Genomic DNA, 22,076 nt, shown 5'->3' with positions numbered 1-22,076 from the left:
CCTTGTGAAAAGCCAGAGAGAGCCTGGAGAGCTGCAGAGAGAGTTACAGAGAGAGAGAGAGAGAGAGAGTTAGAGAGAGAGAGAGAGTTAGAGAGAGAGAGAGAGAGAGAGAGAGAGAGAGAGAGAGAGAGAGAGAGAGAGAGAGAGAGAGAGAGAGAGAGAGAGAGAGAGAGAGAGAGAGAGAGAGAGAGAGAGAGATAGAGTTACAGAGAGAGAGAGAGAGAGAGAGATAGAGTTACAGAGAGAGAGAGAGAGAGAGTGAGAGTTACAGAGAGAGAGAGAGAGCGAGAGAGAGAGAGAGAGAGAGAGTGTGAGAGAGAGAGAGAGAGAGAGAGAGAGAGAGAGAGAGAGAGAGAGAGTTACAGAGAGAGAGAGAGAGTGAGAGTTACAGAGAGAGAGAGAGAGAGAGCGAGAGTTACAGAGAGAGAGAGAGAGAGATGACATAATTAAATCAATGTATACTGGCAATATGTGCAGCATTAAAATTGGCAAGAAAAGAACAGAATTCTTTAACCAGGGGCGGGGCCTTCGTCAGGTTTGTAATCTGAGCCCTGCACTCTTCAATATTTACATCAACGAATTGGCCACTATTCTAGAAAAATCCTCAGCCCCTGGTGTTAGTCTCCATAATTCAGAGGTTAAATGCCTACTCTTCGCCGATGACCTATGCCTGCTGTCACCCACAGCACATGGCCTACAGCAGAGCCTGGACCTGCTAGAGCAGTACTGCCAGACCTGGGCCCTGGCAGTAAACCCCAAAAAGACTAAAATAATGATTTTCCAGAGAAGATCCAGATCTCAGGGAATTAGACCAAAGTTCTCAATTGGTACAAAATATATAGAGCACTGCACACACTACAATTACTTAGGTTTAAAAATAAGCTCAACTGGACACCTTAATGAAGCAGTGAATGAACTGAGAGAGAAAGCACGCAGGGCATTCTACGCAATTAAAAAGCAAATTCAAATTGAAATACCTATTAAAATTTGGCTAAAACTAATTGAATATGTCATTGAACCAATTGCACTTTATGGCAGCGAGGTGTGGGGTCCACTTGCAAAACAAGATTTCATCAAATGGGACAAACATCCCATTGAAACCCTGCATGCAGAGTTCTGTAAGATTCTCCTACATGTCCAGAGGAAAACTACAAACAATGCATGCAGGGCAGAATTAGGCAAATATCCACTAATAATAAAAACTCAAAAAAGAGCAATTAAGTTTTGGAAACATCTAAAATACAGTGACCCCCTCTCATATCATTACCAAGCCCTGCAATACCAAGAGCTGAACAAAGAAAAGAGTCCCCTCATCCAGCTGGTCCTGGGGCTGAGTTCACAAACCTGTTCTACTAACACACTGAAGCCTCAGGACCAGAACATCCAATCAATCAGGATAAACCAAATTACAACACAGTCAAAACAAAACTATATTGCTTATTGGGAAACACAAGCACAAGCACAGAGCAAAATGCAGTGCTATCTGGCCCTAAATCGACAGTACACCGTGGCTAAATATTTGACCATGGTTACTGATCAAAACTTTAGAAAAACCTTGACAAAGTACAGGCTCAGTGAGCACAGCCTTGCCATTGAGAAGGGTAGACACAGGAAAACCTGGCTCCCTGTAGAGGAAAGGCTGTGCAACCACTGCACAATAGCAGAACCTGAGACGGAGCTGCATTTCCTGACAAAATGTCAAAAATATAAAACAATTAGCGAGTGTCATTTCCCCAAATTTGAAACTCTTATTCAAGGTTTCAAAGACCTCTCTGATGAGGATAGGCTACCCGTCCTGTTGGGGGAGGACGCAGAGAGCTGTGGGTTGGCAGCGCACTACATTGCTGCCTGCCATAAGTTGAGGGACAGTGTCTGACAAACCAATCAACCTGCACATGTCCTTTACTGTATGTTTATTGTTATTGTTGAATGTATGGTTATTTTGACCCTTGGTTATTGTTGTTACTGTTGTCCCGTTGACAATTTTGATTCTCATTTTTACATTGTAAACAAGCTTTGGCAATATGTACATTGTTACGTCATGCCAATAAAGCAAATTGAATTGAATTGAATTGAGAGAGAGAGCGAGAGAGAGAGAGAGAGTGAGAGTTACAGAGAGAGAGAGAGAGAGTGAGAGTTACAGAGAGAGAGAGAGAGAGAGAGAGAGAGAGAGAGAGAGAGAGAGAGAGAGAGAGAGAGAGAGAGAGAGAGAGAGAGAGAGTTACAGAGAGAGAGAGAGTTACAGAGAGAGAGAGAGAGAGGGGAAGTAGGCTCCGTAGCCAGGGATACTGCTGTGGGGGTAGCTAACCTGGTGCTGTGGCTGTTGTTGCTGCAGGTAATTCAAGCCCAGTGGAGATGGATGGTATGTCTGGCTGTATAGGGCCCAGGCAGCCCTGCTCTGCCACCTGCTTCCCAGCTGCTTCCCACCCTACTATTCTGTCTCCCAGGGCCAGGCAGGGGACTTCCCCTTCCTCCCCAGGCAGCCCTGCTCTGCCACCTGCTTCCCAGCTGCTGCCCACCCTACTATTCTGTCTCCCAGGGCCAGGCAGGGAACTTCCCCTTCCTCCCCTGGCAGGCTGACTGACAGGTCCTCTCCCTGGCCCTTCTCTCCCCCATACCACCCGCTGGGGTCATTCCCTCCCCTGGCAGGCTGACTGACAGGTCCTCTCCCTGGCCCTTCTCTCCCCCATACCACCCGCTGGGGTCATTCCCTCCCCAGGCAGGCTGACTGACAGGTCCTCTCCCTGGCCCTTCACTGCCCCATACCACCCACCGGGGTCATTCCCTCCCCAGGCAGGCTGACTGACAGGTCCTCTCCCTGGCCCTTCACTGCCCCATACCACCCACCGGGGTCATTCCCTCCCCTGGAAGGCTGACTGACAGGTCCTCTCCTCACCCTTGTCCTACTCCACTGCTTCTAGACTGGCCCTGTTTAGACCATTCTGACTGGCCGTCCTGCTGCCTGGTTCGGCCCACCGCAACCCTGGGCTAATTCAGGAAACACAAATTCCACCCAGAAAGATAGAGAGAGAGAGAGAGAGAGAGAGGTGGAACCACCACAACAACAGCAGGGCTGTATTTCTGTCCTCTAGTCGTGCTGTTGTTGGCTTGATGAGAGGCAAGCGGAGAGGTGCAGTCAGGCCACCACCAGTATCCATTTCACTGCAACTGTCCAAGATACATAGGCTGACTTGACCCCCCAAGATACACACACACACACACACACACACACACACGCGCACACGCACACACGCATACGCGCACACACACACACACACACAACCACAACAGCAACCACAAACTTTACAGACATTTCAGAGTAGCATTAGGAAGCTGAGAAGTCTCCGAGTAGCATTAGGAAGCTGAGAAGCCTCAGAGGAGTATTAGGAAGCTGAGAAGCCTCAGAGGAGCATTGGGGAGCTGAGAAGCCTCAGAGGAGCATTGGGAAGCTGAGAAGCCTCAGAGGAGCATTAGGAAGCTGAGAAGCCTCAGAGGAGCAGTAGGAAGCTGAGAAGCCTCAGAGGAGTATTAGGAAGCTGAGAAGTCTCAGAGGAGTATTAGGAAGCTGAGAAGCCTCAGAGGAGCATTAGGATGCTGAGAAGCCTCAGAGGAGCATTAGGAAGCTGAGAAGCCTCAGAGGAGTATTGGGAAGCTGAGAAGCCTCAGAGGAGTATTAGGAAGCTGAGAAGCCTCAGAGGAGTATTAGGAAGCTGAGAAGTCTCAGAGGAGCATTAGGAAGCTGAGAAGCCTCAGAGGAGCAGTAGGAAGCTGAGAAGTCTCAGAGGAGCATTGGGAAGCTGAGAAGCCTCAGAGGAGCATTGGGAAGCTGAGAAGCCTCAGAGGAGTATTAGGAAGCTGAGAAGCCTCAGAGGAGCATTGGGAAGCTGAGAAGCCTCAGAGGAGCATTGGGAAGCTGAGAAGCCTCAGAAGAGCATTGGGAAGCTGAGAAGCATCATTACAGCTGAGAGGATTTATAATGTCTTCTATCTGTCTATTATCTATGTTTTCATAAAGAGATGTCGGTCTCAGACAGGTTAGAGAGAAGCACACACTGTCTAACCCCTGCAACGCTTTCAAACATATAACCTGACGTATACACACACACACACACAGACAGGTTAGAGAGAAGCACACACTGTCTAACCCCTGCAATGCATTCAAACATATAACCTGACGTATACACACACACACACACACACTCCAAACTCACTCATTCATTCACTTCCTCCCACAACACTCTGAAGGGCTGTCAACCACAGCCAGCTGAAGACATCCCATCTCCCCTCCTGCCCAAAGAAGGCAAAGAGTTCTGACGTCTCCTTCACATTGTAAACATTCCACAGATTCCTCCTCCTGGGAGCCATGCAGGAGCTGAGGTGATCTACCACTACCATCACACTACTAGTTACGGTATGAGGTGATCTACCACTACCATCACACTACTAGTTACTGTATGAGGTGATCTACCACTACCATCACACTACTAGTTACTATATGATACTACCATCACACTACTAGTTACGGTATGATACTACCATCACACTACTAGTTACTGTATGAGGTAGTCTACCATCACACTACTAGTTACTGTATGAGGTGATCTACCACTACCATCACACTACTAGTTACTGTATGATACTACCATCACACTACTAGTTACTGTATGATACTACCATCACACTACTAGTTACTGTATGATACTACCATCACACACTACTAGTTACTGTATGATACTACCATCACACTACTAGTTACTGTATGATACTACCATGACACACTACTAGTTACTATATGATACTACCATCACACTACTAGTTACTGTATGATACTACCATGACACACTACTAGTTACTGTATGATACTACCATCACACTACTAGTTACTGTATGAGGTAGTCTACCATCACACACTACTAGTTACTGTATGAGGTAGTCTACCATCACACTACTAGTTACTGTATGATACTACCATCACACACTACTAGTTACTGTATGATACTACCATCACACTACTAGTTACGGTATGATACTACCATCACACTACTAGTTACTGTATGATACTACCATCACACTACTAGTTACGGTATGATACTACCATCCCACTACTAGTTACTGTATGAGGTAGTCTACCATCACACTACTAGTTACTGTATGATACTACCATCACACTACTAGTTACTATATGATACTACCATCACACTACTAGTTACTGTATGATACTACCATCACACTACTAGTTACTGTATGATACTACCATCACACTACTAGTTACTGTATGATACTACCATCACACACTACTAGTTACTGTATGATACTACCATCACACTACTAGTTACTATATGATACTACCATCACACTACTAGTTACTGTATGATACTACCATCACACTACTAGTTACTGTATGATACTACCATCACACTACTAGTTACTGTATGATACTACCATCACACTACTAGTTACTGTATGATACTACCATCACACACTACTAGTTACTGTATGATACTACCATCACACTACTAGTTACTATATGATACTACCATCACACTACTAGTTACTGTATGATACTACCATCACACTACTAGTTACTGTATGATACTACCATCACACTACTAGTTACTATATGATACTACCATCACACTACTAGTTACTGTATGATACTACCATCACACACTACTAGTTACTGTATGAGGTAGTCTACCATCACACTACTAGTTACTGTATGATACTACCATCACACTACTAGTTACTGTATGAGGTAGTCTACCATCACACTACTAGTTACTGTATGAGGTGATCTACCACTACCATCACACTACTAGTTACTGTATGATACTACCATCACACTACTAGTTACTGTATGAGGTGATCTACCACTACCATCACACTACTAGTTACTGTATGATACTACCATCACACTACTAGTTACTGTATGATACTACCATCACACTACTAGTTACTGTATGAGGTAGTCTACCATCACACTACTAGTTACTGTATGAGGTAGTACCACTACCATCACACTACTAGTTACTGTATGATACTACCATCACACACTACTAGTTACTGTATGATACTACCATCACACTACTAGTTACTGTATGAGGTAGTCTACCATCACACTACTAGTTACTGTATGATAGTCTACCATCACACACTACTAGTTACTGTATGAGGTAGTCTACCATCACACTACTAGTTACTGTATGAGGTAGTCTACCATCACACTACTAGTTACTGTATGAGGTAGTCTACCATCACACTACTAGTTACTGTATGAGGTAGTCTACCACTACCATCACACTACTAGTTACTGTATGAGGTAGTCTACCATCACACTACTAGTTACTGTATGAGGTAGTCTACCATCACACTACTAGTTACTGTATGAGGTAGTCTACCATCACACTACTAGTTACTGTATGAGGTAGTCTACCATCACACTACTAGTTACTGTATGATACTACCATCACACTACTAGTTACTGTATGAGGTAGTCTACCATCACACTACTAGTTACTGTATGAGGTACTACCATCACACACTACTAGTTACTGTATGAGGTAGTCTACCATCACACTACTAGTTACTGTATGATACTACCATCACACTACTAGTTACTATATGATACTACCATCACACTACTAGTTACTGTATGATACTACCATGACACACTACTAGTTACTGTATGATACTACCATCACACACTACTAGTTACTGTATGATACTACCATCACACTACTAGTTACTGTATGATACTACCATCACACTACTAGTTACTGTATGAGGTAGTCTACCATGACACACTGCTAGTTACTGTATGAGGTAGTCTACCATGAAACACTACCCTATATTCTGTCCAGTGATATAGTGCACTACTTTTGACTAGAACCCTATAGATAGTAGTGTACTATGTAGGGAATAGGGTGAACTGCTAGTTAGTGAAGGAACAACCACTGATTGAGCTGTGAAAACCACCAACGCTGTGGGTCAGACAGGCTAGTCATTCTCCACACACAGACAATGGATCAGAGACAGACAAATTCCCAGAGATTTAAAAACAAAAACAAATACCACACGCTGTTGGGCTGATATTATTGGTGTGGGTTTAAGAAGGACCAATCATAATTGAGCTACTACCTCTGCAAGTCTTCAGTGGGAAAGAATGTAAATTTTTCCTCTTCCTCAGTCGAGCACCCCAACGTTCAGACGGCTTCCCTGACCTATATTAAACCTGTTCCTGTTCCTGTTCCTGTTCCTCCATTGATCTTAGCAGCGTCCAGGAAGCTTATATAGGCTAAGGAAGTAGGCTTAATCTGGGTTCTGCGCGTGTGTGTATGTGTGAGTGTGTGTATGTGTGTGCGTCTGTGTGTGTGAGTGTGAGTGTGAGTGAGTGAGTGAGTGAGTGAGTGAGTGAGTGAGTGAGTGAGTGTGTGAGTGAGAGAGTGAGTGAGTGTGTGTGAGTGTCTGTGTGAGTGTGAGTCAGTGAGTGAGTGAGTGAGTGAGTGAGTGAGTGAGTGAGTGAGTGAGTGAGTGAGTGAGTGAGTGAGTGAGTGTACCTCCGATGGCATGACAGCGGGAGGTGATCTCCCACAACACCAGAGCCATAGAATAGACATCTGTCTGCTTGAACGACTCGATGTTCTCCAGGTTCAGCCTGGACTCCAGCACTTCAGGAGCCATGTACCTGGCTGTGCCCACCTGTAACACACAGACACAGAGACGTACTGTCAACGTAGTGTCAACGTAGTCACAACGTAGTCTCAATGTAGTCTCAATGTAGTCTCAATGTAGTCACAACGTAGTGTCAACGTAGTCTCAACGCAGTCACAACGTAGTGTCAACGTAGTCACAACGTAGTCTCAACAAAGTCACAACGTAGTCTCAACAAAGTCACAACGTAGTCTCAACAAAGTCACAATGTAGTCTCTACGTAGTCTCAATGTAGTCACAATGTAGTCTCAACGTAGTCTCAACCTAGTCACAATGTAGTCACAATGTAGTCACAACGTAGTCTCAATGTAGTCTCAACGTAGTCACAATGTAGTCACAATGTAGTCACAACGTAGTCACAACGTAGTCTCAATGTAGTCACAATGTAGTCACAACAGAGAGAGAGAGAAAGAGAGAGAGAGAGAGAGAGAGAGAGAGAGAGAGAGAGAGAGAGAGAGAGAGAGAGAGAGAGAGAAAGAGAGAGAGAGAGAGAGAGTTATGGTTGTGAGGTCTGGGGTCCGCTCACCAACCAAGATTTCACAAAATGGGACAAACACCAAATTGAGACTCTGCATGCAGAATTCTGCAAAAATATCCTCCGTGTACAACGTAGAACACCAAATAATGCATGCAGAGCAGAATTAGGCCGATACCCACTAATTATCAAAATCCAGAAAAGAGCCGTTAAATTCTACAACCACCTAAAAGGAAGCGATTCCCAAACCTTCCATAACAAAGCCATCACCTACAGAGAGATGAACCTGGAGAAGAGTCCCCTAAGCAAGCTGGTCCTAGGGCTCTGTTCACAAACACAAACACACCCCACAGAGCCCCAGGACAACAGCACATTTAGACCCAACCAAATCATGAGAAAACAAAAAGATAATTACTTGACACATTGGAAAGAATTAACAAAAAAACAGAGCAAACTAGAATGCTATTTGGCCCTAAACAGAGAGTACACAGTGGCAGAATACCTGACCACTGTGACTGACCCAAACTTAAGGAAAGCTTTGACTATGTACAGACTCAGTGAGCATAGCCTTGCTATTGAGAAAGGCCGCCGTAGGCAGACATGGCTCTCAAGAGAAGACAGGCTATGTGCACACTGCCCACAAAATGAGGTGGAAACTGAGCTGCACTTCCTAACCTCCTGCCCAATGTATGACCATATTAGAGAGACATATTTCCCTCAGATTACACAGATCCACAAAGAATTCGAAAACAAATCCAATTTTGATAAACTCCCATATCTACTGGGTGAAATTCCACAGTGTGCCATCACAGCAGCAAGATTTGTGACCTGTTGCCACAAGAAAAGGGCAACCAGTGAAGAACAAACACCACTGTAAATACAACCCATATTTATGTTTATTTATTTTAACTTGTGTGCTTTAACCATTTGTACATTGTTACAACACTGCATATATATAATATGACATTTGTAATGTCTTTATTGTTTTGAAACTTCTGTATGTGTAATGTTTACTGTTCATTTTTATTGTTTATTTGACTTTTGTATATTACCTACCTCACTTGCTTTGGCAATGTTAACACATGTTTCCCATGCCAATAAAGCCCCTTGAATTGAATTGAATTGAATTGAGAGAGAGAGAGAGAGAGAGAGAGAGAGAGAGAGAGAGAGAGAGAGAGAGAGAGAGAAAGAGAGAGAGAAAGAGAGAGAGAGACAGAGAGAGAGAGAGAAAGAAAAAGAGAGAGAGAGACAGAGAGAGAGAGAGAGAGAGAGAGACAGAGGGAGAGAGAGAGAGACAGAGAGAGAGAGAGAGAGAGACAGAGACAGAGACAGAGACAGAGACAGAGACAGAGACAGAGGCAGAGAGAGAGGCAGAGAGAGAGAGAGAGAGAGAGAGAGAGAGAGAGAGAGAGAGAGAGAGAGAGAGAGAGAGAGAGAGAAAGAGAGAGAGAGAGACAGAGAGAGAGAGAGAGAGAGAGAGAGAGAGAGACAGAGAGAGAGAGACAGAGAGAGAGAGACAGAGAGAGAGAGACAGAGACAGAGACAGAGAGAGTCACAAACGTGAGTCACCAAATAACTTTGTTAGAGGGGCCAGAGTATCTACGCACATTCAGATGGAACACGGCGAAGTGTGGAAGTCAACATAGTTGACATGGTCCAAAATCCATCACAAGCATATTGCATGATTTGTTTGATTTGGAGTTCTGATATTTGGCAAACGTGATAAGAAGTGCACTAGTAGCACATCCAAGGGAGATGTGTCCAATCAGTCCTGATGGTGGGGCCAAAGCTTGAACCCCGGCATGGCTGCTTGCAGCTCTATTTTCTGTTGCATTTATGGCTCATTTCCTGCCTCTGTCATCTGTGTCCCATTTTTAAAATAAGAAAAACATCTGTAATAAACCAGAATTAAGACTAGAATTGTCCTTTGATTTGAAGCCTTGGATAATATGGGATGCTCACGATCACGAGGAAACATGATTCCGGGACAGAGTTCCAGGAGAGAAAAATCCCATTCTAGTCTAGTGACTCTCTGAGGTGCATCTTACTCAGTACTCTGATATCTCTATGTGGGAAAAAAGAGTGAAAACACTTTGCTGCTTATTAACCTAAATAATTATCTAGGCCTTTGTTAGTACGGGGAAAGATGTATGTTAGTTATTATTTCCCACCCGCTTAACCGAGCACCTGTTTCTACCGCTGCATTACCAGCCCGTGAATCATACATCAGACAGGCAAAGTTCAGTCTGGTAGAAGATAGACTGATAAAACTGACTGAGGGAGTTCCCCTGCATGTCTCAACATAACCTGACCTATTTTCTATGTTGCTCTCTCTCTCTCTCTCTCTCTCTCTCTCTCTCTCTCTCTCTCTCTCTCTCTCTCTCTCTCTCTCTCTCTCTCTCTCTCTCTCTCTCTCTCTCTCTCTCTCTCTCTGTCTCTCTCTCTCTCTGTCTGCCTCTCTGTCTGCCTCTCTGTCTGCCTCTCTCTCTCGCTCTCTCTCTCTCTCTGCTTATCGCTCTCTCTCTCTCTCAGATCTACCCTGTCAGCAAACAGTTCTGACTTAACACTGAGAACAGCCAGTTGGAAAAACGTTTGTGAGAGAATAAAAGAACATTCAACCACAAATATGCATCTACAGTAAATAAAGAAATCCCATTCTAGTCTAGTGACTGTCTGACACTGAAAGGGAGGTGCATCTTACTCAGTACTCTGATATCTCTATAAACCATCACCCTCTCTGAACAGCGGGACGTAGACTACCGTTTGTGTTATAGGGTTGTAAGGTCTTATGTTTACATCAGAAACAACACTGTAAACAGTAATGACAGAATGTAAACAATAACAACAACAGTACCCGTTTCCTCTCACCTGTCCGACTGTTGACAAGGCCGTCTACTGACAGTGTCATAGGGACTCTAATGTAAACAATAACAACAACAGTACCCGTTTCCTCTCACCTGTCCGACTGTTGACAAGGCCGTCTACTGACAGTGTCATAGGGACTCTAATGTAAACAATAACAACAACAGTACCCGTTTCCTCTCACCTGTCCGACTGTTGACAAGGCCGTCTACTGACAGTGTCATAGGGACTCTAATGTTAACATCAACAACAGTACCCGTTTCCTCTCACCTGTCCGACTGTTGACAAGGCCGTCTACTGACAGTGTCATAGGGACTCTAATGTAAACAATAACAACAACAGTACCCGTTTCCTCTCACCTGTCCGACTGTTGACAAGGCCGTCTACTGACAGTGTCATAGGGACTCTAATGTAAACAATAACAACAACAGTACCCGTTTCCTCTCACCTGTCCGCTGTTCGCTAGATCATCCACCGTCAGGGTGTTATCCAGTCTGAGCCCCAGTCCAAAGTCACACAGACAACAGGTCAGATCCTGCTTCACCAGGATGTTCGAGCTCTTCAGGTCGCGGTGTACGATGGGCACCTTGCGCCGCCCGCAGGCCGTGTGTTCACTGTGAAGGTGCGCCACCCCGCAGGCCAGGGACCCCCCCAGACCCCGTAGATCCTCCCAGGAGACCAGGTTACGGGTCAGGTACTCCTGAAGGTTTCCCCGGGGGTGGAAGGCTGTGATCAGCCAGTACTGCTTGGACATCTACAATGGACAAGAGACACCATGACGACAAAACGGTTAGAAAGCTGTTGGGAACAATTAGTTTAAGTGGCCGAGTCTATTTGTTTGCCTGGCTACCCAAGCTCCTTGCTCTTGCCTAACGCTAAGACACGTCCACCCAAGCTCCTTGCTCTTGCCTGACGCTAAGACACGTCCACCCAAGCTCCTTGCTCTTGCCTGACGCTAAGACACGTCCACCCAAGCTCCTTGCTCTTGCCTGACGCTAAGACACGTCCACCCAAGCTCCTTGCTCTTGCCTGACGCTAAGACACGTCCACCCAAGCTCCTTGCTCTTGCCTAACGCTAAGACACGTCTACCCAAGCTCCTTGCTCTTGCCTGACGCTAAGACACGTCCACCCAAGCTCCTTGCTCTTGCCTAACGCTAAGCCACGTCTACCCAAGCTCCTTGCTCTTGCCTGACGCTAAGACACGGCTACCCAAGCTCCTTGCTCTTGCCTGACGCTAAGACACGTCTACCCAAGCTCCTTGCTCTTGCCTGACGCTAAGACACGGCTACCCAAGCTCCTTGCTCTTGCCTGACGCTAAGACACGTCTACCCAAGCTCCTTGCTCTTGCCTGACGCTAAGCCACGTCTACCCAAGCTCCTTGCTCTTGCCTAATGCTAAGCCACGTCTACCCAAGCTCCTTGCTCTTGCCTGACGCTAAGACACGGCTACCCAAGCTCCTTGCTCTTGCCTGACGCTAAGACACGTCTACCCAAGCTCCTTGCTCTTGCCTGACGCTAAGACACGGCTACCCAAGCTCCTTGCTCTTGCCTGACGCTAAGACACGGCTACCCAAGCTCCTTGCTCTTGTCTGACGCTAAGACACGTCTACCCAAGCTCCTTGCTCTTGCCTGACGCTAAGACACGGCTACCCAAGCTCCTTGCTCTTGCCTGACGCTAAGACACGGCTACCCAAGCTCCTTGCTCTTGCCTGACGCTAAGACACGTCCACCCAAGCTCTTTGCTCTTGCCTGACGCTAAGACACGGCTACCCAAGCTCCTTGCTCTTGCCTGACGCAAAGACACGGCTACCCAAGCTCCTTGCTCTTGCCTGACGCTAAGACACGGCTACCCAAGCTCCTTGCTCTTGCCTGACGCTAAGACACGTCTACCCAAGCTCCTTGCTCTTGCCTGACGCTAAGACACGGCTACCCAAGCTCCTTGCTCTTGCCTGACGCTAAGACACGGCTACCCAAGCTCCTTGCTCTTGCCTGACGCTAAGCCACGTCCACGGACGGGAGTTTCTTCTCCACAACGAGTCTGGATCTGACTACCTCCCGAGACCATTTGTAAGACGCAAACACATTCTAACGGTCCCGATTGGTCCAGAAACCTGAACGGGTTGGGCCAGAGGCAGAACACACGTGGGTAAAGCCGGTTTTGATACTCTGATTGGTTAGAGACGATCCAAATCGCTGATGACTTTGTTATGTACAACACCCGTCATTTGGACGTCACCTTTAAAGGACTTTAACGACGTCAAACCTCAGACTGAAGTATACAGCGAAGACAGAACAGTGGATGAATTCAGTTTGAGTCGTCAGGCTAGTCCGGTTCCGCTATCAATCCAACTCCTTGTCACTCATTGTCAGGCCATGTTCGGATTGACATTGACAGCCATGGAGTTGGTATGATCGTAACAACTGATCTGGGACCAGGCTTGGGAACAACAGTCCAGTTCAGGTTTTCATACGAGAACTAGTGGACAACAATATACAGTATGTTTTCCTGTAATCTAGAGCTAGTGGACAGCAATATACAGTATGTTTTCCTGTAATCTAGAGCTAGTGGACAACAATATACAGTATGTATCCCTGTAATCTAGAGATAGTGGACAACAATATACAGTATGTATCCCTGTAATCTAGAGATAGTGGACAACAATATCCCTGTAGTCCCTTCAGTAAAGTGTAACAAAGCTAACATAGGCTGTGATTAGGCCAAAGTAGTGCACTATATAGGGAATAGGGTACCATTGGGTCCTGGTCCAAAGTAGTGCACTATATAGGGAATAGGGATTTGGGATGGAACCAGAGAGGGATGCTACACTACCTTTCTCTCCTCCGCTGTGAGGAAGTGGAGGACGTTGTCGTGGCGAAGGTCGATGTCAGAGAAGATGTCCTTCTCGTTCTTCCACGATGCGTACTCCTCCTCAGGGAAGATCTTCACGGCCACCGTCTCAAACTGGTCCGACGAGGAGCCGGGCTGCCGCAGCTTGGCCTTGTACACCTCAGCGAAGCGCCCCTTACCCACCTAATGTAGATATAATATACAGTAAATCTGGTTATAACCCTTACCCACCTAATGTAGATATAATATACAGTAAATCTGGTTATAACCCTTACCCACCTAATGTCAATATAATATACAGTAAATCTGGTTATAACCCTTACCCACCTAATGTAGATATAATATACAGTAAATCTGGTTATAACCCTTACCCACCTAATGTAGATATAATATACAGTAAATCTGGTTATAACCCTTACCCACCTAATGTCAATATAATATACAGTAAATCTGGTTATAACCCTTACCCACCTAATGTAGATATAATATACAGTAAATCTGGTTATAACCCTTACCCACCTAATGTAGATATAATATACAGTAAATCTGGTTATAACCCTTACCCACCTAATGTCATTATAATACACAGTAAATCTGGTTATAACCCTTACCCACCTAATGTCAATATAATATACAGTAAATCTGGTTATAACCCTTACCCACCTAATGTCAATATAATATACAGTAAATCTGGTTATAACCCTTACCAACCTAATGTCACTATAATATACAGTAAATCTGGTTATAACCCTTACCCACCTAATGTCAATATAATACACAGTAAATCTGGTTATAACCCTTACCCACCTAATGTCAATATAATATACAGTAAATCTGGTTATAACCCTTACCCACCTAATGTAGATATAATATACAGTAAATCTGGTTATAACCCTTACCCACCTAATGTCACTATAATATACAGTAAATCTGGTTTTAACCCTTACCCACCTAATGTCAATATAATATACAGTAAATCTGGTTATAACCCTTACCCACCTAATGTCAATATAATATACAGTAAATCTGGTTATATCCCGTACCCACCTAATGTCAATATAATACACAGTAAATCTGGTTATAACCCTTACCCACCTAATGTCAATATAATATACAGTAAATCTGGTTATATCCCGTACCCACCTAATGTCACTATAATATACAGTAAATCTGGTTTTAACCCTTACCCACCTAATGTCAATATAATACACAGTAAATCTGGTTATAACCCTTACCCACCTAATGTCAATATAATATACAGTAAATCTGGTTATATCCCATACCCACCTAATGTCAATATAATACACAGTAAATCTGGTTATATCCCTTACCCACCTAATGTCAATATAATATACAGTAAATCTGGTTATAACCCTTACCCACCTAATGTCACTATAATATACAGTAAATCTGGTTATAACCCTTACCCACCTAATGTCAATATAATATACAGTAAATCTGGTTATATCCCGTACCCACCTAATGTCAATATAATACACAGTAAATCTGGTTATAACCCTTACCCACCTAATGTCAATATAATATACAGTAAATCTGGTTATATCCCGTACCCACCTAATGTCACTATAATATACAGTAAATCTGGTTATATCCCGTACCCACCTAATGTCAATATAATATACAGTAAATCTGGTTATATCCCGTACCCACCTAATGTCAATATAATATACAGTAAATCTGGTTATATCCCGTACCCACCTAATGTCAATATAATACACAGTAAATCTGGTTATAACCCTTACCCACCTAATGTCACTATAATATACAGTAAATCTGGTTATAACCCTTACCCACCTAATGTCAATATAATATACAGTAAATCTGGTTATATCCCGTACCCACCTAATGTCAATATAATACACAGTAAATCTGGTTATAACCCTTACCCACCTAATGTCAATATAATATACAGTAAATCTGGTTATATCCCGTACCCACCTAATGTCACTATAATATACAGTAAATCTGGTTATATCCCGTACCCACCTAATGTCAATATAATATACAGTAAATCTGGTTATATCCCGTACCCACCTAATGTCAATATAATACACAGTAAATCTGGTTATATCCCGTACCCACCTAATGTCAATATAATACACAGTAAATCTGGTTATATCCCGTACCCACCTAATGTCAATATAATACACAGTAAATCTGGTTATATCCCGTACCCACCTAATGTCAATATAATACACAGTAAATCTGGTTATATCCCTTACCCACCTGTGGTTGGAGTAAAAGTGAGAAGTTAGGGCTAGTCTAAAGCAGAAAAGAAGTTGAAATGAGCACCACAGGGAAAAGCCCTAAAGTCGGCCATGCACTACCAAGGAGTTCTAGTAGAAGAGGAAGAAGAAGAAAGAGAAGAAGAATATAAAAAGATATGCCATTTAGCAGACGCTTTTATCCAAAGTGACTAACAGTCATGCTAAATACATTTTACGTGTAGGAAGAAAAAGGAGAAGGAGAAGAAGGAGAAGACGAAGGAGAAGATGGAGAAGAAGGAGAAGAAGGAAAAGGAGAAGAAGAAGAAGAAGAAGAAGAAGAAGAAGGAGGAGAAGAAGAAGAGGAAGGAGGAGAAGAAGGAGAAGAAGGAGAAGAAGAAGAGGAAGGAGGAGAAGAAGGAGAAGAAGAAGGAGTAGGAGAAGAAGGAGAAGAAGGAGGAGGAGGAGAAGAAGGAGGAGGAGGAGAAGGAGAAGAAGGAGGAGAAGAAGAAGAAGGAGAAGAAGGAGAAGAAGGAGGAGAAGAAGGAGAAGGAGGAGAAGAAGGAGAAGAAGGAGAAGAAGGAGGAGGAGAAGAAGGAGGAGGAGAAGGAGGAGAAGAAGAAGAAGGAGAAGAAGGAGAAGAAGGAGGAGAAGAAGGAGAAGGAGGAGAAGAAGGAGAAGGAGAAGAAGGAGAAGAAGGAGGAGGAGAAGAAGGAGGAGGAGGAGAAGAGGAAGGAGGAGAAGAAGAAGGAGAAGAAGGAGGAGAAGAAGGAGAAGGAGAAGAAGAAGAAGAAGAAGGAGGAGAGGAAGGAGAAGGAGAAGAAGGAGAAGGAGAAGAAGGAGAAGAAGGAGGGGGAGAAGAAGGAGGAGGAGGAGAAGAGGAAGGAGGAGAAGAAGAAGGAGAAGAAGGAGGAGAAGAAGGAGAAGGAGAAGAAGGAGGAGAAGAAGAAGGAGGAGAAGAAGAAGAAGAAGAAGGAGAAGGAGAAGAAGGAGAAGAAGGAGAAGAAGAAGGAGGAGAAGAAGAAGGAGAAGAAGAATATAAAAAGATATGCCATTTAGCAGACGCTTTTATCCAAAGTGACTAACAGTCATGCTAAATACATTTTACGTGTAGGAAGAAAAAGGAGAAGGAGAAGAAGGAGAAGACGAAGGAGAAGATGGCGAAGAAGGAGAAGAAGGAAAAGGAGAAGAAGAAGAAGAAGAAGAAGAAGGAGGAGAAGAAGAAGAGGAAGGAGGAGAAGAAGGAGAAGAAGGAGAAGAAGAAGAGGAAGGAGGAGAAGGAGAAGAAGGAGGAGAAGAAGAAGAAGAAGAGGAAGGAGGAGAAGAAGGAGAAGAAGAAGAAGAAGAAGAGGAAGGAGGAGAAGAAGGAGAAGAAGAAGGAGAAGGAGAAGAAGGAGAAGAAGGAGAAGAAGGAGAAGAAGGAGAAGAAGGAGGAGAAGAAGAAGAAGAACAAGAACAAACAACAAACAACATCAACAACCAGACAGGTGTGCTGACCTGCAGGTCCAGCTCGATGGGTAGGGGTTCAGTGTTGTGGTTGAGGTTGTTGGCGTGCGTTGAGCTGCTGTCTGATCCGTCGTCGTCCATCATGATGCTGCAGTCCAGACCTATTTATTGATTGATACACTTATTGATTGTTTGAATCTATTGGATAGTTAAATCACATATAACGCCAGTCACTCCTGACAGAAACAACGTAATGTATTTAAAACAATTATCCAGGATTAACGCACTAAAACCTGAAGGCTCATTTTCATGATTGAGTTGATGACAGACTGATTGATCTCATGATTGAGTTGATTATTGATCTCATGATCTCATGATTGAGTTGATGACAGACTGATTGATCTCATGATCTCATGATTGAGTTGATTATTGATCTCATGATTGATTGATTGAGTTGATGACAGACTGATGTATTCCAGTGTGGTGGTCCTCACCTTTGCCCTTGCGTTTGGGCTTCTTGCTGTCCCACTGTTCCTGGCTGAGTTTGCGATGGCGTTGGACTCGGTACCAATAGAACATAGTGATGACTACTACCACTAGAACCAGTAAGGGTAACAGGCTGATCAGGATGATCGATACCACCGGGGACTCGATGGTCGGGCCAACCACTGGAGAGAGGAGACAGAGAAAGGCTAGTTAACTAGGTTAGTTAGTCTCATTCTAACTAGGAGCAGTAAGGGTAACAGGCTATACAGGATGATCGATACCACCGGGGACTCGATGCTCGGGCCAACCACTGGAGAGAGGAGACAGAGAAAGGCTAGTTAGTTAAGTAGGTTACGAGGTGATGACTGATATCACCGGGAACTCGATGGTCGGGCGAACCACTGGAGAGAGGGAGGGAGGCTTAGAATAGAGCACATGTAGCAAAGGTGATTGGAAATCAGTGTCTCGTAAAGAGGTAGCCCTCGTACCTTGATGACGTCCTCTCGGTCTAATGAATCAGGCTCTCGTAAAGAGGTAGCCCTCGTACCTTGATGACGTCCTCTCGGTCTAATGAATCAGGCTCTCGTAAAGAGGTAGCCCTCGTACCTTGATGACGTCCTCTCGGTCTAATGAATCGGGCTCTCGTAAAGAGGTAGCCCTCGTACCTTGATGACGTCTTCTCGGTCTAATGAATCAGGCTCTCGTAAAGAGGTAGCCCTCGTACCTTGACGACGTCCTCTCGGTCTAATGAATCAGGCTCTCGTAAAGAGGTAGCCCTCGTACCTTGATGACGCCCTCTCGGTCTAACGAATCAGGCTCTCGTAAAGAGGTAGCCCTCGTACCTTGAAGACGTCCTCTCGGTCTAATGAATCAGGCTCTCGTAAAGAGGTAGCCCTCGTACCTTGATGACGTCTTCTCGGTCTAATGAATCAGGCTCTCGTAAAGAGGTAGCCCTCGTACCTTGATGATGTCCTCTCGGTCTAATGAATCAGGCTCTCGTAAAGAGGTAGCCCTCGTACCTTGATGACGTTCTCTCGGTCTAATGAATCAGGCTCTCGTAAAGAGGTAGCCCTCGTACCTTGATGACGTTCTCTCGGTCTAATGAATCAGGCTCTCGTAAAGAGGTAGCCCTCGTACCGTGATGACGTTCTCTCGGTCTAATGAATCAGGCTCTCGTAAAGAGGTAGCCCTCGTACCTTGATGATGTCCTCTCGGTCTAATGAATCAGGCTCTCGTAAAGAGGTAGCCCTCGTACCTTGATGACGTTCTCTCGGTCTAATGAATCAGGCTCTCGTAAAGAGGTAGCCCTCGTACCTTGATGACGTTCTCTCGGTCTAATGAATCAGGCTCTCGTAAAGAGGTAGCCCTCGTACCGTGATGACGTTCTCTCGGTCTAATGAATCAGGCTCTCGTAAAGAGGTAGCCCTCGTACCTTGATGATGTCCTCTCGGTCTATTGAATCAGGCTCTCGTAAAGAGGTAGCCCTCGTACCTTGACGACGTCCTCTCGGTCTAATGAATCAGGCTCTCGTAAAGAGGTAGCCCTCGTACCTTGATGACGCCCTCTCGGTCTAACGAATCAGGCTCTCGTAAAGAGGTAGCCCTCGTACCTTGAAGACGTCCTCTCGGTCTAATGAATCAGGCTCTCGTAAAGAGGTAGCCCTCGTACCTTGACGACGACCTCCTGGTCTAATGGTTAAGGCTTTGGGTTGGTGAGCAGGGAAACCCCAGTTTGATTCCCACTGGTGACACAAGCATGCTGTAATGAATAAAACTGACCGCGCATATAAGTACATCTAACACATGGTTGGATATATACACCTTTTTCAACCCTCAGAAACAGTGATTGCTGTGTAATAAGCCACTGTTTTGTGATCCTACATGTCCAGTACGTGAGGACAGTGAGACATGATGGTCCAGTGTAAACCAGGATATCCCCCAGAACTAGAGAAAAAGGCCAGAGCTCTTTGATAACGTTGTGTTGCATTGTGTTCCACAAATAGAAAAGTCACAACCCCTTTTTTTTTTTTAAACTTGGTACAGAATAAAATGGAGCTTTTATAAAACGCTACAGTGATTGTGGGAGTCTGGTGACGTTCACTTTGGCCTTTACTCTTAAATGTCACAGGGATAATAGTGTTTATATGTAAAGATATGAATAGAGACCAGATATGAATAGGGTCCAGATATGAATAGGGTCCAGATCTGAATAGAGTCCAGATCTGAATAGAGTCAAGATATGAATAGAGTCCAGATATGAATAGAGACCAGATATGAATAGGGTCCAGATCTGAATAGAGTCCAGATCTGAATAGAGTCCAGATCTGAATAGAGTCCAGATATGAATAGAGTCCAGATATGAATAGAGTCCAGATATGAATAGAGTCCAGATCTGAATAGAGACCAGATATGAATAGAGACCAGATATGAATAGAGTCCAGATCTGAATAGAGTCCAGATATGAATAGGGTCCAGATATGAATAGAGACCAGATATGAATAGAGACCAGATATGAATAGAGTCCAGATCTGAATAGAGTCCAGATATGAATAGGGTCCAGATATGAATAGAGACCAGATATGAATAGAGACCAGATATGAATAGAGTCCAGATCTGAATAGTGTCCAGATCTGAATAGAGTCCAGATATGAATAGAGACCAGATATGAATAGAGTCCAGATATGAATAGGGTCCAGATATGAATAGAGACCAGATATGAATAGAGACCAGATATGAATAGAGTCCAGATATGAATAGGGTCCAGATATGAATAGAGACCAGATATGAATAGAGACCAGATATGAATAGAGTCCAGATCTGAATAGTGTCCAGATCTGAATAGAGTCCAGATATGAATAGAGTCCAGATCTGAATAGTGTCCAGATCTGAATAGAGACCAGATATGAATAGAGACATTCTATCTTTGACCCTCCATATATCTCTGTGTTCTCTAGGAGGTGGAGATGGCACTGCCACCTAACAAGAATAGAATAGAACAGAGTAGAGTAGAGTAGAGTAGAGTAGAGTAGAGTAGAGTAGAGTAGAAGAGAATAGAGTAGAATAGAGTAGAATAGAATAGCGTAGAGTGGAATAGAGTAGAGTAGAGTAGAATAGAGTAGAGTAGAGTAGAGTAGAGTAGAGTAGAGTAGAGTAGAGTAGAGTAGAGTAGAATATAGTAGAGTAGAGTAGAATACAGTAGAGTAGAACAGCGTAGAATATAGTAGAATAGAGTAGAATAGAGTAGAATCGAGCCGAGCCGAATATAATATAATAGAATAGAGTAGAATAGGGCTCAACTCAACACAACTTTATTCAGGCCTGGTAAGGTAAGACTTAGCACCCAAACCAAGCCCCCTCCGGTCCAGAATGGAAACAGAGGAGACACTGTGTCCTGTGGGTGCTCTCTACTCTGGGCACCAGTTCAATGCCTGTCTCAGTCTGAGTCTCTCTGAGGAACATCACCCTATCTGGCACACTGTGGGTTGGACCGCCAGGCTGCCGTTTACCACCGAAGTAGGTCCAGAGACTCCACACCCAAACACAGAGCCTCTCTGCCAGTTACGCTCTGTGGGCAGGAGGCAGGGCAGTAAGGCAGGGAACTGGGGCTGGGGGGGAGGCAGGAGGCAGGGAACTGGGGCTGGGGGGGAGGCAGGAGGCAGGGCAGTAAGGCTGGGAACTGGGGCTGGGGGGAGGCAGGAGGCAGGGCAGTAAGGCAGGGAACTGGGGCTGGGGGGAGGCAGGAGGCAGGGCATTAAGGCAGGGAACTGGGGCTGGGGGGGAGGCAGGAGGCAGGGAACGAACTGGGGCTGGGGGGAGGCAGGAGGCAGGGCAGTAAGGCTGGGAACTGGGGGGGAGGCAGGGAGCAGGGCAGTGAGACAGGGAACTGGGGCTGGGGGGAGGCAGGAGGCAGGGCAGTAAGCCAGGGAACTGGGGGCTGGGGGGGAGGCAGGAGGCAGGGCAGTGGGGCAGGGAACTGGGGATGGGGGGAGGCAGGAGGCAGGGCAGTAAGGCTGGGAACTGGGGCTG

At 44.9% G+C, this 22,076-nt stretch overlaps 1 protein-coding gene across 1 annotated transcript in view; it reads right to left on the bottom strand.

Moving 5' to 3' along the window:
- Positions 1–22,076, bottom strand: part of LOC139572854 (TGF-beta receptor type-2-like) — a 75,966-nt gene that overhangs the window by 19,055 nt on the left and 34,835 nt on the right. Inside the window, exons 4-8 of the mRNA XM_071395664.1 lie at positions 18,060–18,233; positions 17,617–17,726; positions 13,877–14,077; positions 11,495–11,800; positions 7,556–7,697 (exon numbers count right to left, since the gene is read on the bottom strand). Coding sequence (XP_071251765.1) covers positions 7,556–7,697; positions 11,495–11,800; positions 13,877–14,077; positions 17,617–17,726; positions 18,060–18,233 — 933 coding nt within the window. The remainder of the gene's footprint in view (positions 1–7,555; positions 7,698–11,494; positions 11,801–13,876; positions 14,078–17,616; positions 17,727–18,059; positions 18,234–22,076) is intronic.

Source organism: Salvelinus alpinus, chromosome 4 (genome assembly GCF_045679555.1).
Source record: "Salvelinus alpinus chromosome 4, SLU_Salpinus.1, whole genome shotgun sequence".
Lineage (NCBI taxonomy): Eukaryota > Metazoa > Chordata > Actinopteri > Salmoniformes > Salmonidae > Salvelinus > Salvelinus alpinus.
This window is presented reverse-complemented; position numbering and strand designations above follow the sequence as displayed.